The following is a 15,537-nucleotide window of genomic DNA, read 5'->3' as shown; positions in this document are numbered from 1 at the left end:
TTGAATCAGCTGGCAATGTCCACTCAGAGAAGATACATTCAGCTATGGCTCAGTTGGTAGTACACTCGCATCCGAGTCAGGAGGTTATGGGTTGAAGACTCACTCCTGGGACTTGAGCACATGAAGCTAGGTTGACTCTCCAGTGCAGTGCTGAGGGAGTGCTGCACAGTTGGAGGTGCCGTCTTTCGGATGAGACGTTAAACCGAGGCCCCGTCTGCGCTCTCAGGTGGACGGAAAAGATCTCATGGCACTATTTCAAAGAAGAGTAGGGGAGCTATCCCCGGTGTCCTGGCCAACATTTATCCCTCAACCAACATCAGCTGTGAGGAGGGATGATATGTTGGAGGGATCATCAAACGAGGCCATATGGGTTGTAATGAAATCTGTTTGTCTTGATCCTGTATTCGTTTTGCACTCATGTATATTACCCTCCCCCACTGTGTATAGTTTCACTTCCTCTTTCCCGACTAACCTGGGAGGTTCCAGGTCTTGGCTCTTGGCTCCGCCCCTGACTTCTCTTACATAAAGATCCCAGGATCTGTATGACTCATTCCTGTGAACCAGTCGGCGTGTTGAGATGTTAGCTCTGATCTTAGTGATTAAAAGCCAACTTGTTTAAGTCTATAACTTCTAGTTTTGTGGTTATTGAAGGCCCATCATGGGTCGAATTGAAAAACAAAAAAGGGGCGATCACACTGCTGGGAATGTACTATAGACCCCCAAACAGTGAGAGGGAGATAGAAGAGCAAATATGTAGACAAATTTCTGAGAAGTGCAAAAACTATTGGGCAGTAATAGTAGGGGATTTCAACTACCCCGATATTAACTGGGATAAAATTAGTGTGAAGGGTATAGGGGTTGCGGATTCCTAAAATGCATCCAGAACATTTTTAGCCAGTATGTAGCAAACCCAACAAGGGAGGGGGCGGTTCTAGACTTAGTTTTAGGGAATGAAGCTGGGCAGGTAGAATCAGCGGGGGAGCATTTTGGTGCTAGTGACCATAATTCAGTTAGATTTAAGGTAATTATGGAAAAGGACAAGGATAGACCAGGAATAAAAATTCTAAATTGGGGAAAAGCAAATTTTGCTAAGCTCAGAGGGGATTTAGCCATAATGGACTGGAAACAGCTACTTGAAGGTAAATCAGTGACAGAGCAGTGGGAGGCATTCAAGGAGGAGATCCAGAGGGTTCAGACCAAATATGTGCCCTTAAAGAAAAAAGGTGGGACTAACAAATCTAGAGCCCCCTGGATGTCTAGGGACATACAGGGTAGGATAAAGAAAAAAAGGGAGGCGTATGAGATACCGAGAGCTAAATACTCCAGAATCTTTAGAGGAGTACAGAAAGTGCAGGGGTGCAATTAAAAAGGTTAAGAAGGCAAAGAGAGAGCATGAAAAATTCTTCGCAAGTAAAATCAAGGATAACCCAAAGATGTTTTATAAATATATTAAGAGTAAGAGGATAACTAAAGGGTAGGGCCTATGAGAGATCATGAGGGTAATGTGTGTGTGGAGGCGGGAGACGTCGGTAGGGTTGTTAATGAATACTTTGCGTCTGTTTTCACAAAGGAGAGGGGCGAAGCAGACATTGCTATCGGGGGAGGAGTGTGAAATATTAGATGAAATAAACATAGTGAGAGAGGGAGTATTAAGGGGTTTAGCAGCTTTAAAAGTGGATAAATTCCCAGGCCCGGATGAAATGTATCCCAGGCTGTTAAGCGAAGCAAAAGAGGAAATAGCAGAGGCCCTGACCGTCATTTTCTAATCCTCTGTGGCTTCAGGTGTGGTGCCGGATTACTGCTAATGTGATACCCTTATTTAAAAAGGGAGAAAAGAATAGACCGAGTAATTACAGACCAGTCAGCCTAACCGCGGTGGTGGGAAAATTATTGGAAAGAATTCTGAAGGACAGGATAAATCTTCATTTTGAAAGACACGGATTAATCAAGGATAGTCAGCACAGATTTGTTAAGGGAAGGTCGTGTCTGACAAACTGGATTGAATTTTTTGAGGAGGTAACAAGGAGGGTAGATGAGGGTAGTGCATTTGATGTAGTTTATATGGACTTTAGCAAGGCTTTTGATAAGGTTCCACATGGCAGACTAGTCACGAAGTTAAAAGCCCATGGGATCCAGGGCAAAGTGTCAAGTTGGATTCAAAACTGGCTCGGAGACAGGAAGCAGAGGATAATGGTTGATGTGTGTTTTTGTGACTGGAAGGCTGTTTCCAGTGGGGTTCCACTGGGCTCAGTAAAAGGTCCCTTGCTTATTGTGGTATATATCAATGATCCAGGGGGTATGATTAAGAAGTTTGCAGATGATACTAAAATCGGCTGTGTGGTTGATATTGAAGAAGGAAACTGTAGACTGCAGGAAGATATCAATAAATTGGTCAGGTGGGCAGAACAGTGGCAAATGGAATTCAATCCGGAGAAGTGTGAGGTAATGCATTGGGGGGGGGGGGGGGGGGGGCTAACAGGGAAAGGGAATACACATTAAATGATAGGACACCGAGTAGCATAGAGGAACAAAGGGACCTTGGAGTGCATGTCCACAGATCCCTGAAGGTAGCAGGCCAGGTAGATAAGGTGGTTAAGAAGGCATACAGAATTCTTGCCTTTATTAGCCGTGGCAAGAGCAGGGGGGGTTATGCTTCAACTGTATAAAACACTAGTTAGGCCTCAGCTAGAGTACTGTGTGCCGTTCTGGTCACCACATTACAGGAAAGATGTGATTGCACTAAAGAGGGTACAAAAGAGATTTACAAGGATGTTGCCGGGAGTAGAGAATCTTAGCTATGAGGAAAAACTGGATAGGCTGGGTCTGTTTTCCTTGGAACAGAGGCGGCTGAGGGGAGACCTTATGGAGGTGTATAAAATTATGAGGGGCCTAGATAAAGTGGATAGAAAGGACCTATTTTCCCTTAGCAGAAGGGTCAAAAACCAGGGGGCATAGATTTAAAGTAATTGATGGAAGAATCAGAGGGGAATTGAGGGGAAATTTCTTCACCCAGAGGATTGTGGGGGTCTGGAACTCACTGCCTGAAAGGGTGGTAGAGGCAGGAACCCTAACCACATTTAAAAAGTACTTGGATGTGCACTTGGGATGCTGTAACCTGCAGGGCTACGGACCAAGAGCAGGAAAGTGGGATTAGGCTGGATAGCTCTTTGTTGGCCGGCACGGACACGATGGGCTGAAATGACCTCCTTCCGTGCTTTAACTTTCTATGATTCTATCACTGAACAGATTATTTGGTCATTATAACATTGCTGTTCGTGGGACCTTGCAAGTGCAAATTGGCTGCCGCGAGTCCCACATTACAGCAGTGACTCCACTTCAAAAGTGCTTCATTGACTGTAAAGCGCTTTGAGACGTCCAGTGGTCGTGAACGGCGTTATATAAATGTAAGTCTTTCTTTCATTCATTCAGCACTATCATCCCTCATTCTTTGAATGGAGTTCCAGTATTGTCACTGAGATTGCAGCTTAAACTGTCGGTGTTGTTCCATCAGAAATTCAGTAAAGCACATGTGAAATGTTCAGGTCTTTCCAAACCTGGGTTGTAGTAGTGGCAGCAATTTAAGATGAAGAATTCAGAGTGTCACACAGGAAGCATATTGATATAATATTGAAACTTATCAGAAACTCACAATTAGCCCATTGGTTCCAACATACTGCATAAAGCTATTGGCAACACAAAGTTGATCCTCTGTGTACAATTGAACAGGTCATTATCCAGATGGAGTAACAAAAGGGCACATTCCCTTCATCACAGTATCCATACAAGCCATGGGGCATGTCTGAGCCCCAACTGCTCGTGAGGTTTCATTCTGAATCAGACCTCAGTGCTTTGACAAAGAAGGCTAGCAGGCAAGGCCAAGTTTGAAGGAATGTTCTGGGGTTTCAAAAGAGAAATAAACAAGTCCCTGGCATCTGAAAGGACTCATGGTTATTACATTTTATGAATGTTATAGAGAAAAGGGGCTAAGCGGATATGCAGGCCAGATGGATCATCTTGTGCCAGATGATACACAGACAAAAGGATAAGCTAAAATCACACCAGGTCAGAGAGACAATAAAACAAAGGCGGCTATAAGGAGAGTGCTCTGTATGTGGAATTTAACCTACATCCAAAGAAAGAGGACAACCACACTGATGGGAAGGCAATTTTATACTCCTCCTTATTTGTTCAAACCTCCACATACAGTACATAGAAAATTAGGAGCAGGAGTCGGCCATTCGAGCCTGCTCCGCCATTCCGTATGATCATGGCTGATCCTCTATCTCAATACCATATTCCCGCTCTCTCCCCATACCCCTTGATGCCTTTTGTGTCTAGAAATCTATCTCCTTCTTAAATATATTCAGTGACTTAGCCTCCACAGCCTTCTGTGGTAGAGAATTCCACAGGTTCACCACCCTCTGAGTGAAGAAATTTCTCCTCATCTCAGTCCTAAATGTCCTACCCCGTATCCTGCGACTGTGACCCCTCGTTCTAGACCCCCCAGCCAGGGGAAACATCCTCCCTACATCCAGTCTGTCTAGCCGTCAGAATTTTATACGTTTCAATGAGATCCCCTCTCATTCTCCTAAACGCTAGTGAATACAGGCCTAGTCGACCCAATCTCTCCTCATACGACAGTCCTGCCATCCCAGGAATCAGTCTGGTGAACCTTCGCTGCACTCCCTCTATAGCAAGTATATCCTTTCTTAGGTAAGGAGACCAAAACTGCACACTGTACTCCAGGTGTGGTCTCACCAAGGCCCTGTATAACTAGTAAAACATCCTTGCTCCTGTACTCAAATCCTCTTGCAATGAAGGCCTACATGCCATTTGCCTTCCTAACTGCTTGCTGCACCTGCATGTTTGCTTTCAGTGACTGGTGTACAAGGACACCCAGGTCCCTTTGTACATCAGCATTTCCCAATCTATCACCATTTAAATAATACTCTGCCTTTCTGTTTTTCCTACCAAAGTGGATAACTTCACATTTATCCACGTTATACTGCAACTGCCATGTATTTGCCCACTCACTCAACGTGCCTAAATCGCCTTGAAGCCTCTTTGCCTCCTCCTCACAACTCACAGTCCCACCAAGTTTCGTGTCGGCAGCAAACTTGGAAATATTACATTTGGTTCCCTCATCCAAATCATTGATAAATATTGTGAATAGCTGGGGCCCAAGCACTGATCCCTACGGTACCCCACTAGTCACCGCCTGCCACCTCGAAAAGGACCCATTTATTCCTACTCTCTGTTTCCTGTCTGTTAACCAATTTTCAATCCATGACAGTATATTACCCCCAATCCCATGTGCTTTAATTTTGCACACTAACTTCTTATGTGGGACTTTATCAAAGGCCTTCTGAAAATCCAAATACACCACATCCACTGGTTCTCCCTTAACTATTCTACCAGTTACATCCTCAAAAAACTCCAGTCGGTTTGTCAAACATGATTTCCCTTTCATAAATCCATGCTGACTTTGTCTAATTCTGTTGATATTTTCTAAGTGTCCTGTTATCACATCTTTTATAATAGACTCTAGCATTTTCCCTACTACTGATGTTAGGCTAACCGGTCTGTAGTTCCCTGTTTTCTCTCTCCCTACTTTAAGTAGTGGGGTTACATTTGCCACCCTGCAGGAACTGTTCCATAATCTATAGAATTTTGGAAGATGACAACCAATGCATCCACTATTTCCATGGCTACCTCTTTTAGTACTCTGGGATGCAGATTATCAGGCCCTGGGGATTTATTGGCTTTCAGTCCCATTAATTTCTCCAGCACTATTTTTTTTACTAGTACTAATTTCCTTTAATTCCTCCTTCTCACTAGACCCTTGGTTCCCTAGCATTTCTGGGTTAAATTAATTATTTCTGGGTAACACAGCTAACAGTGATAAGATTCTTACAACCTAGCGGAGGCCAGCTGGGAACATAGCAGCACCAAATCACTCGTGCCTTAATCTATCAGATCAAAATAATAATGTTTCAGGGGCTAGATGGTGCAGTGGATTACACTGGCCTTTCACCTGGGGGTCCTGGGTTCGGATCCAGGCCGGACAGATGAAGTGTCTGCTGGATAAAAGAAAGACCACAAGGTAGCTGGTATGGAAAATGCCACACAAGGATGGTGGGGAACATCCATCTGAGGTTGGAGCTGAGGGTACATCATTTGGGCTGTATTGAAAGGGCGTTACTCTGCACCTAATCATGCCGTTCCTGACCTGGGATGGGCACAAAGTATTGCATTCCTCACCTTGATGAACACAAATATTTCATACCAAAATATTACGAGAGCATGTATATACCTTTGCATTATTACCACACAGAATGAATCAAGAGAAACTCTTTACTTACTGCTCCAGGATGTAATAGGATGAGTTTCAACTTTTCTCGCTGCCTCATGACTACCTAAAGTCAAAACAAAATACACGCAATGTTACTTTGCAATGGGTCTACCGCAGATTTCCTACTAAACAAGCAAGTGGTGTAGTAGCTTAAACCATTGTTCTTTCACCTCCATTGGGTTCAGCCCAGATTGATGAAATGAAAATCCTCTCTGTCTTTTGGCTGTGAGAGTGCAGCATGACATGATTTAGAAATCTCAATTCAGTTCCAAGCAGGCGTGGGCCTACAGCACAAAATCCATTCTGAACTGGAAGAAAGACAAAGAAACAAAAGAAAGAGCAAGAAAGAAAGGAGATCGAAAAGAAAAAGACAAGCGAAGAAAAAGAGAGAAAAGTAGAGGAGAGAGAAAGAGAAAGAGAAAAAGGAGAAAGAAAAAGGAAAAGAAAATTTATACAGCGCCTTTCATGACCACCGGACATCCCAAACCGCTTTACAGCCTATAAAGTACTTTTGAAGTGTAGTCACTGTTGTAATGTAGGGAAACATGGCAGCCAATTTGCGCACAGCAAGATCCCACAAACAGCAATGTGATAATGACCAGATAATCTGTTTTTGTTATGTTGATTGAGAGATAAATATTGGCCAGGACACCGGGGAGAACTCCCCTGCTCTTCTTCGAAATAGTGCCATGGGATCTTTTACATCCACCTGAGAGCGCAGACGGGATGTAGGAACAGGGGGGGGGCCATTCAGTCCCTCGAGCCTGTTCCGCCATTCAATTAGATCATCATGGCTGATATGTATCTTAACTCCAACTATCACCTTGGTTCTGTAACCCTAATGCCCTTGCCTAATATAAAATCTATCAATCTCAGTTTGAAATTTTCAATTGACCCTCTCTTTCCCTCCACCACCACTCGCCGCCCCCCCCCCCCCGCCCCTGCACCCCTACCCAATGCCTTAACAGCTTTTTGGGGAGAGCTCCAGATTTCCACCACCCTGGGGAGAACTGCCCTGCTCTTCTTTGAATAGTATCATGGCATCTTTGACGTCCACCTGAGAGGGCAGACATAGCCTCGGTTTAACGTCTCATCTGAAAGACAGAGGTCACAGGATGGCTGGTATGTCGCGTATGGTAACATAGTAGTTATGTTACTGGACTAAATCCCACCACAGGAGCTGGAGAATTTAAATTCAGTTCATTAAATAAATCTGGAAATTAAAAAAGCCAGTATCAGTAATGGTGACCATGATACTACTGGTCGTAAAAACCCATTTGGTTCACGAATGTCCTTTAGGGAAAGAAATCTGCTGTCCTTACCCGTTCTGGCCTACATGCGACTGACCGAGCTGGCTCTGTCCTAAAGGACATAGCTGCCAGACTGGGCCTGCGGCAGGTGGTGAGCGAACCAAAACGAGGGAAAAACCTACTTGACTTCGTCCTCACCAATCTGCCCACAGATGCATCTGTCCATGACAGTATTGGTCGCAGTGACCACTGCACAGTCCTTGTGGAGACGAAGTCCTAGCTTCACACTGAGAACACCCTACCACCGTGCTAAATGAGATAGATTCAGAACAGATCTAGCAGCTGAAAACTGGGCATCCATGAGGTGCTGTGGGTCATCAGCTGCAGCAGAATTGTATTCCACCACAATCTGTAGCCTCATGGCCTGGCATATCCCTCACTCTACCATTACCATCAAGCCAGGGGACCAACCCTGGTTCAATGAGAAGTGTAGAAGAGCATGCCAGGAGCAGCACCAGGCGTACCTAAAAATGAGGTGCCAACCTGATGAAGCCACAACATAGGACTACATGCATGCTAAACAGAAGAAACATGCTATAGAGCTAAGCAACCTCACAACCAACGGATCAGGTCAAAGCTCTGCAGTCCTGCTGCATCCAGTCGTGAATGATGGTGGACAATTAAACAACTAAGAGGAGGAGGAGGCGCCACGAGTATTCCCATCCTCAATGATGGCAGAGCCAAATACATGAGTGGCTGCAGTGTGTACCATCTACAAGATGCACTGCAGCAACTCACCAAGGCTTCTGCGACAGCACCTCCCAAACCCGCCACCTCTACCACCTAGGACAAGGGCCGCAGGCACATGGGAACACCTCAGAGTTGCCCTCCAAGGCACACACCATCCTGACTTAGAAGTATATCGCCGTTCCTTCATTGTTGCTGGGTAAAATCCTGGAACTCTCTACCTAACAGCACTGTGGGAGTACCTTCACCACACGGACTGCAGTGGTTCAAGGCGGCGGCTCACCATCACCTTCTCATGAGCAATAAATGCTAGCCTTGCCAGCGACACCCACATCTCATGAATGAATAAAAAAAAGTCACATTGCTGCAGCAGGAGGCACTCGGAGGTTGGGCTGTAGACACGTTGTTCGGTAGAGTACGTGAGGCTTTACTCTGTACCTAACGAGTGCTGCAACTGACCCGTGGGTTCTTGACAGCAACGCTGGGTGCTGGAATTGAAAAGTGTTCACTTCCCCATCACTGATATCTATCACCTTGACAAGCCCAAAACTCTCGGTCTAGAACACTGGCGGTGGTGAATCTTTCTACTCCATGATTTCCGAAGAAAGGTTTTCGGAGAAAATTTTTGATAACATTTTTTACCAAGCTCTCATGAGCAGAATCAAAATGGGTCTGTCCATCAATAAGTAAGGATTTGGACATTTCAGTGCTGGTTCTCCACTGCTCGTTTTCGAATTTTTGGTCTGTAAGAAAGCAATTTGCTTGAATTGCTGAATGTTATATTTTTTAAATGTGGTCAAGAACAGGCAGTGGTGACAGATTGATAGGTAGCAAGAACTTGGATTTTAACACTTGAATTAACTTCACTCAAAGATCTTTACTTGATCAGACAAAATTAATCTTGTGTATCCAAAAGTAATAAAGTGATGATTTATACACACCTTCCACACTCAGGATCAGTTTCTGGCTGGCACTACTTGGCTCACGGCTCTCTCCAACGTATCGCCCTTGACTGTCAAAGCTCAAAACAGGGACATGTGGTGTGAACAGTGGTAGAGGCCCTCCATTCACTACCTCCCCGATCAGCACAGTGCGTTTCTGATCAATAAACAGTGACTTCTTGGGCAACAGTGCACAATCTGGATCGGTTAACGTTGATCGATTTAATTCAACATACCTACAACATATTAAATATTGTATCAATTATAAATTCAGAAGAGTAGATCGCTTATTAGCCAGAGAGTCTCCTTTGTTCTTTGAATGAAGTTGAACCTCCTTATATAATTACAAACTACCATCATCCTACTGCAGGGCACAGGGGCAGAGAAACAGGAACCAAAGTAATAAATTGTAAACAAGCAGATATTAAGAGGATGAGAATGGAACTAGGGAAAATAAACTGGAAAAATTTACTGACAAAGAATTAGAATAGCAATGGGAAACATTTAAAACAGTGATCAAGAGTCCAGGAGAAATGTATCCCACTCAAAAGCAAGAACAAATTAGCCAGTCGTGGCACACCATGGATGAAGAAAGAAGGACAACATTGAAAAGAAAGAAAAAGACATACACCAAGTACACAGACAATAAAGGAGGGGATGACAAAAGGGAATACGAAAGGTTAGGGAAGTCAATAAAACAATTAGGAAGGCAAAGAGAAACTACAAAATTGAATTATCAAGGAATATAAAAAGAAATAGTAAAGTATTCTACAGACACGTAAATAACAGAAGATAAATCAGGATAGGGATGAGGCCACTAAGGGATACACACGATAAACTCACAGGTAATGGCAGCGAAGTGGCAGAAATATTAAATAATTAGTCTGGGAGACTAACATGGTGGACATGACATTATATCCTTGCTGATCTCTTCTTCTAAAGACATTTAAGATAGAAAGGGGGGAGATAATTGATAAACTAATCAAACATAGAGAGGATAAAAGAACTGGTCAGGATGGATTGCGTCGGTGCATATTAAAAGAAGTTAGGGAAGAGATAGCAGGGGCACTATTACAGATATATAAATTTATGAAAAGGGAATAGTGCCAGAGGACTGGTGGACAGCTAATGTGATTCCTATATATAAAACGGGAGATAGAACAATCCTAGGGAACTATAGACCGAAACAGCTTAATGTCAGTGGTATCCTTAATCAAAGATGTAATAGACAAACATTTAGAAACTGAAAATATAATAAAGAGTAGTCAGCACAGATTCCAAACTTTATTGACTTCTTTGAAGAAAGGGTAGTTAAGGGCAATGTAGTAGACATAATATATTTGGATTTTTCCAAAAGGCTTCAATAAGTTATCACAGTAGACTCATGACTACGGTCAGAATATCGACAAGTAGCAGAATGGAGAGCAAGCTGGCTACAAAACAGAAAAGAGAGAGTAGGGGTTAAAGGTAGTTACTCAGACTGGCTAATGGTGGGAAGTGGTGTTCCACAAGGATCGGTGCTGGAACCACTGTTGTTCACTATTTACATAAACTATTTGGACTCGGGAATCGGAAGTACAATTTCAAAATTGAATGAGGACAACAAATTGGTGGTGGTGGGGGGGGGGGGTGCGGGGTGTAGTTAATACAGAGGAGGACTACAACAAATATAGGAAGACATTAATAAACTTGCAGAATGGTTGTGTAATTGGCAAATGAATTTCAATATAGATACGTGCGAGGTATTACATTTTGGTAGGAAGAATAAGGAGGCCACATACTCCTTGGAAAATAAGTGTCTAAAGAGGGTAGAGGAGCAGAGGGATCTGGGGTACAGATACACAGATCACTAAAAGTAGCGAAGCAGGTTAATAAAAAAAAGCAAACAAAGCACTGGGGTGCTAGAGGGATAGAATTAAAAAGCAGAGAAGTTATGTTAAACTTGTATAGAACTTGGGTTAGACCATAGAGTCCTGTGAACAGTTCTAATCTCCATATTATAAAAAAGGATATCGAGGCACTGGAGAAGGTGCAAAAAAGATTTACGAGACTACCACCATAACCGAGAGGTTATAACTATCAGGAAAGATTGAACAGGCTGGGGCTCTCTTCTCGAAAAGAGAAGGCTGATGGGCAACCCAAATTAGGTCTTCAAGGTTATGAAAAGGTTTGATAGGGTAGACGCAGAGAAGATGCTTCCACTTGCGGGCGAGACCAGAACTAGGACCATAAATATAAGATAGTCACTAATAAATCAAATAGGAAATTGAGGAGAAATGTCATCACCTGGAGAGTGGTGAGAATGTGGAACTCGCTAGCTCAGGGATTAGTTGAGGCAAATAGCATAGATGCATTCAAGAGGAAAGCTAGATAAGCACTGAGGGAGAAAGGAATAGAAAGATATGTTGATGGAGTTAGAGGAAGAGGGGTGGGAGAGGGCTCGTGTGGAGCATAAACACCGGCATGGACCTATTGGGCCGAATGGCCTGTTTCTGTGCTGTTCATACTTTGTAACACCCAAGGACACAGGCCCCTTAAATCAGGGATCTCCAACCTTTTAGAGCTGGGGACAGAAACGTGTTGAAAACCCTGCGAGCGGCCCAGGTATAACACACACATAAAAAGCCGGACAACCCTCCGAGATATCTGCGCGACTCCAATTTTGGCCTCCTGTGCATCCCTGATTTCTATCGGCCTACCATTGGCGGCCGTGGCTTCAGCTGCCCAGGCCCTAAGCTCTGGCATTCCCGCCCTAAACCTCTCCGCCTCTACCCCTCTCTCCTCCTTTAAGACCCTCCTTAAAACCTACCTCTTTGACCAAGCTTTTGGTCACCAGTCCCAATAATTCCTTATATGGTTCAGTGTCAAATTTTGTTTGATAACGCTCCATGATAAAGGCGCTATATAAATGCAAGCTGTTGTTGTATTATGGTCACAATCTGAAGCAGGTCTTTTATGGAACTGCCAAGAACCAGTCAGGACAGGACATATCATGAAAACAATGTGGGGAGAATACGTAGAGAGCAGGAATTCAAATCTACTCCAGACTTCCACCAACAGGCAGGTCGTACTGAACAGTATATTTATTAATGGATTTTAAAATGCTGAAAATATCCCCAATAATCCCCGAAAACCAGACAACTCAATCCTGCCTGTGCTCATCTTTCTTACTCTCTAGTTTGTTCTGCTTGAATTTTGTGAGCCTGGGGGTTTGAAAAGGGTTGTCCCAACACTGTTGCCCTATTGATGGATAAATTCTAAATCAAAACACCATATGACATGACAATATTCAGAGCTCGAGATAAATTCATTCTAATGGGAACAATTATCTAAACTTTATACATAGTCCCTGGGGCGCCACAATATGCCCAATGACAGAGATTGGACACTCCTTCACAATATGAGGGTCAACTCAAAGGGTTTTTTGAAAGACAAAGGAGCAAGTAGACATGGCATGAAATGGAAGAAGGGCCCACGGTAAAAGACACCCACTGGGAGACGCCAGGAGGAAAATAGGGGCAACAGCGGAGGCCTAAAGCTATTGAATTAAATGTTCAGAGCGGAGGGATAATGAATGCCCAGTAGGAGGAGAGGGTGCTCCTAAAGCTTGCATCGAGCTTAGCTGGAGTAATGTAGGACGTCAAAGATGGAAAGGTCAGATAGAGCTGAAGTGATGGGCCATTGGGAAATCAAGGATCATTCGGATGTTCAGCAGTTATCCAATCTCTGTGACTTCCCCAATATAAAAGGAGATCACATGGTCAGCAGACAACAGAGTAGAATAGATTACGGAAAGTGCAGGAAGCAACAAAGGGACAGGTGTTGCAAATGCTGCAGTTGCAGAACATGCCTCGAGAAGAGCAGCTAGTAAGGAAGATGGTTAAAAACAGTTTAAACACCCCACCTCTTTCTGACACTTACCAATCACTCAAACTCAACCCGTAGTCCCTGGCAAATTCAGCTACCTCTTCACAGTCTTTAAACAGCAACATTCGAACAAGAGTGTCCATTGGGAACATTGTGGATCGCTGAGAACTCACAGTGAGAGCAAAATTCAAAGCCTTCAGAGCTTCACGACGTACCTGAAAGAAACCAACAAAACATTGCCTATCTGGAATAGTAACTTACACCTACCTGACCCAGATCGTTCAGTAATACACAGCAGGTGATGAGAGAGGATAGGACCCAGTGCTTCGTCAAAAGTTAGCCAACAAGTGAAATCAGCTGCACAATTCACTGGGCCCTACGTATACCTTCCTCATGCTACATGTTCATGGAACGTGGGAACAGGAAGAAGCCATTCAGCACCTCAAGCCTGTTCCGCCATTCAATGAGATCATGGCTGAGCTGTATCTTAACTCCATCTACCCTCTTTCGTTCCGTAACTTTTAATACCCTTGCCTAACAAAAATATATCAATTTCAGTTTTGAAACACTGAATCTACATTCTTGAGCTTGGCCTTGTTCAGATTAAGTTGATGGGTGTCAATGCCGGGGAACGGAATACTTTTCGACCTTTGGTACCCAGTATTAGCATCAAGCACTCCCAAATCAGAGAGACCACGCCGAGGCGAAAGGAACATCCCACTACAGCTGTAGTGTCAGTGTGCAGTGCTGCAGGTAGAATGTAAATGCAGCCTGAATCCAGAGTTGGGATCTAACTTGACACTGGAGTGAAGTGGAATGAGACACAGTCAGTTTGGGCCAAGACATTTGGTTAATGCTACATAAATTTAGTGTCTGTGTAAAGCTGAAACTGCTTCACACTAAATTGTAGTACAAGTGCCTCTTAAGATTCAATTTACTGTACCTCAACGGTATGTTTTTATCTCATTCTAGGGAGAGTGCCACCTTCTGTATTAGTGTGAATTTATCTATTTCAACTCCAGCCATCCTTATTGCTCGAAGACTTATAATTGAGTGCAGTGAGCAGATTTATGAATGTACTGATACTAATTAGGAACCAAGTTGAGGCTGCCTCAAACCCCATTCTCTTAGGACCCTTACAGCCAGCAGAGGGAAGCAGTTTTATCTCATCACTCTGGACAAGAATTTAGGTCTGAAGATCTGAACAGACAGGATCCTAACCCATACGTGTTCTTGTTGAAAATTCAACAGAACAGAAATTATTCTGCAGCGATTTACGGCACTACGTACGATGCACTGTGCTAATGTGGCAGGCGATGACATCAGTGCAGAGGCTGGAGTGGTTATTATGGAGTAGCAGAAAGAAAACAGCATCTTCACTTTAATAACAGGAAAAACCTTGCCGAAAAACATGAAAGGTTATTGCTAAACTGATGGGAGGCAATCAATTTGTCATATAAATAGCCAAAGTTCACCAAAAGGCAGCAGAACATTCAGAAAGGTAATCACTCTAGCTTCTGCAATGGTCCAGCTGTTTAAGCCATTCGGCTGCTGAATCAGATAGCTCAGGAAGGGCTGCCAATCTGTGCCAAGGGCAGTGATAGGGGATACCATAATTGTCCTCTGTGCTCCTTTTGGTTAGGGAGGGCTCCCGCTCCTGATCATTATCCAGTTGGAAAGTGTGGATGTTGGGGGAGGACAGGAGCAGGCTCAAACGCGAGGCCCTTGTGACTGAATAGCCTGGCAACAATCACCATCTAGACTCTCACATTAAACAAGTGGCAGCAGCATCAGACACATGTTGACATCTGTGGAACCCAAATATGAGTCAGCACCTTCAGAAGAGGGGAGAAAATGTGAGGAGAGAAAAAAATTGGAAGGTAGAATAATGGTGGTGGGTAAAATCAAAGTTTTGTCCCAAAGTTTAAAGTAAAATTAAGTGAAAAAAAAAGGAAAAAAATCCATAAAATCATAGCCAGCCACAAGACTAGCAACTCATAAAAAGGTACCTGCAATCCCCTGCCTTCACACTCAAAGAATGCTCACCAGTACATAGTAATTCAGAAGTTAAGACACAGCTTGCCAGGTGATTGGCCATACCTGTTTGAAGTAGCGATGCAATATGCAGGCACTGAGGTAGGAGGCTGCCCTGACCAGCTTGAAAAACCTGACAAAGTTGTTGCTGTTTAGAGCAGCGAAGGCCTGGACCGCCAACTTCACCTCCGGGGAGTTCCGGACGACTGGGCGTAACTGCTGGACTTCCCTAGAAGAGCACAGAACGTGAAACAGTAAGTCATCCATTGTAAACCACAACTACCCTGAGCCAGCAGAGCTGCCTCTAATGAGGAGAAGGAGGCTGCCTGTCTGCCCTCTTGGCGAG

At 43.9% G+C, this 15,537-nt stretch overlaps 1 protein-coding gene across 1 annotated transcript in view; it reads right to left on the bottom strand.

Moving 5' to 3' along the window:
- mcm3ap (minichromosome maintenance complex component 3 associated protein) overlaps positions 1 to 15,537 on the bottom strand; it is a 129,086-nt gene that overhangs the window by 81,823 nt on the left and 31,726 nt on the right. The window contains exons 9-12 of the mRNA XM_085985353.1: positions 15,258 to 15,420; positions 13,212 to 13,372; positions 9,291 to 9,526; positions 6,363 to 6,416 (exon numbers count right to left, since the gene is read on the bottom strand). Of these exons, the coding sequence (XP_085841479.1) occupies positions 6,363 to 6,416; positions 9,291 to 9,526; positions 13,212 to 13,372; positions 15,258 to 15,420 (614 nt within the window). The remainder of the gene's footprint in view (positions 1 to 6,362; positions 6,417 to 9,290; positions 9,527 to 13,211; positions 13,373 to 15,257; positions 15,421 to 15,537) is intronic.

The sequence above is a fragment of the Somniosus microcephalus genome, chromosome 4 (assembly GCF_052327205.1).
Source record: "Somniosus microcephalus isolate GS21.2 chromosome 4, FLI_Smic_1.0, whole genome shotgun sequence".
NCBI classification, from domain to species: Eukaryota; Metazoa; Chordata; class Chondrichthyes; order Squaliformes; family Somniosidae; genus Somniosus; species Somniosus microcephalus.
This window is presented reverse-complemented; position numbering and strand designations above follow the sequence as displayed.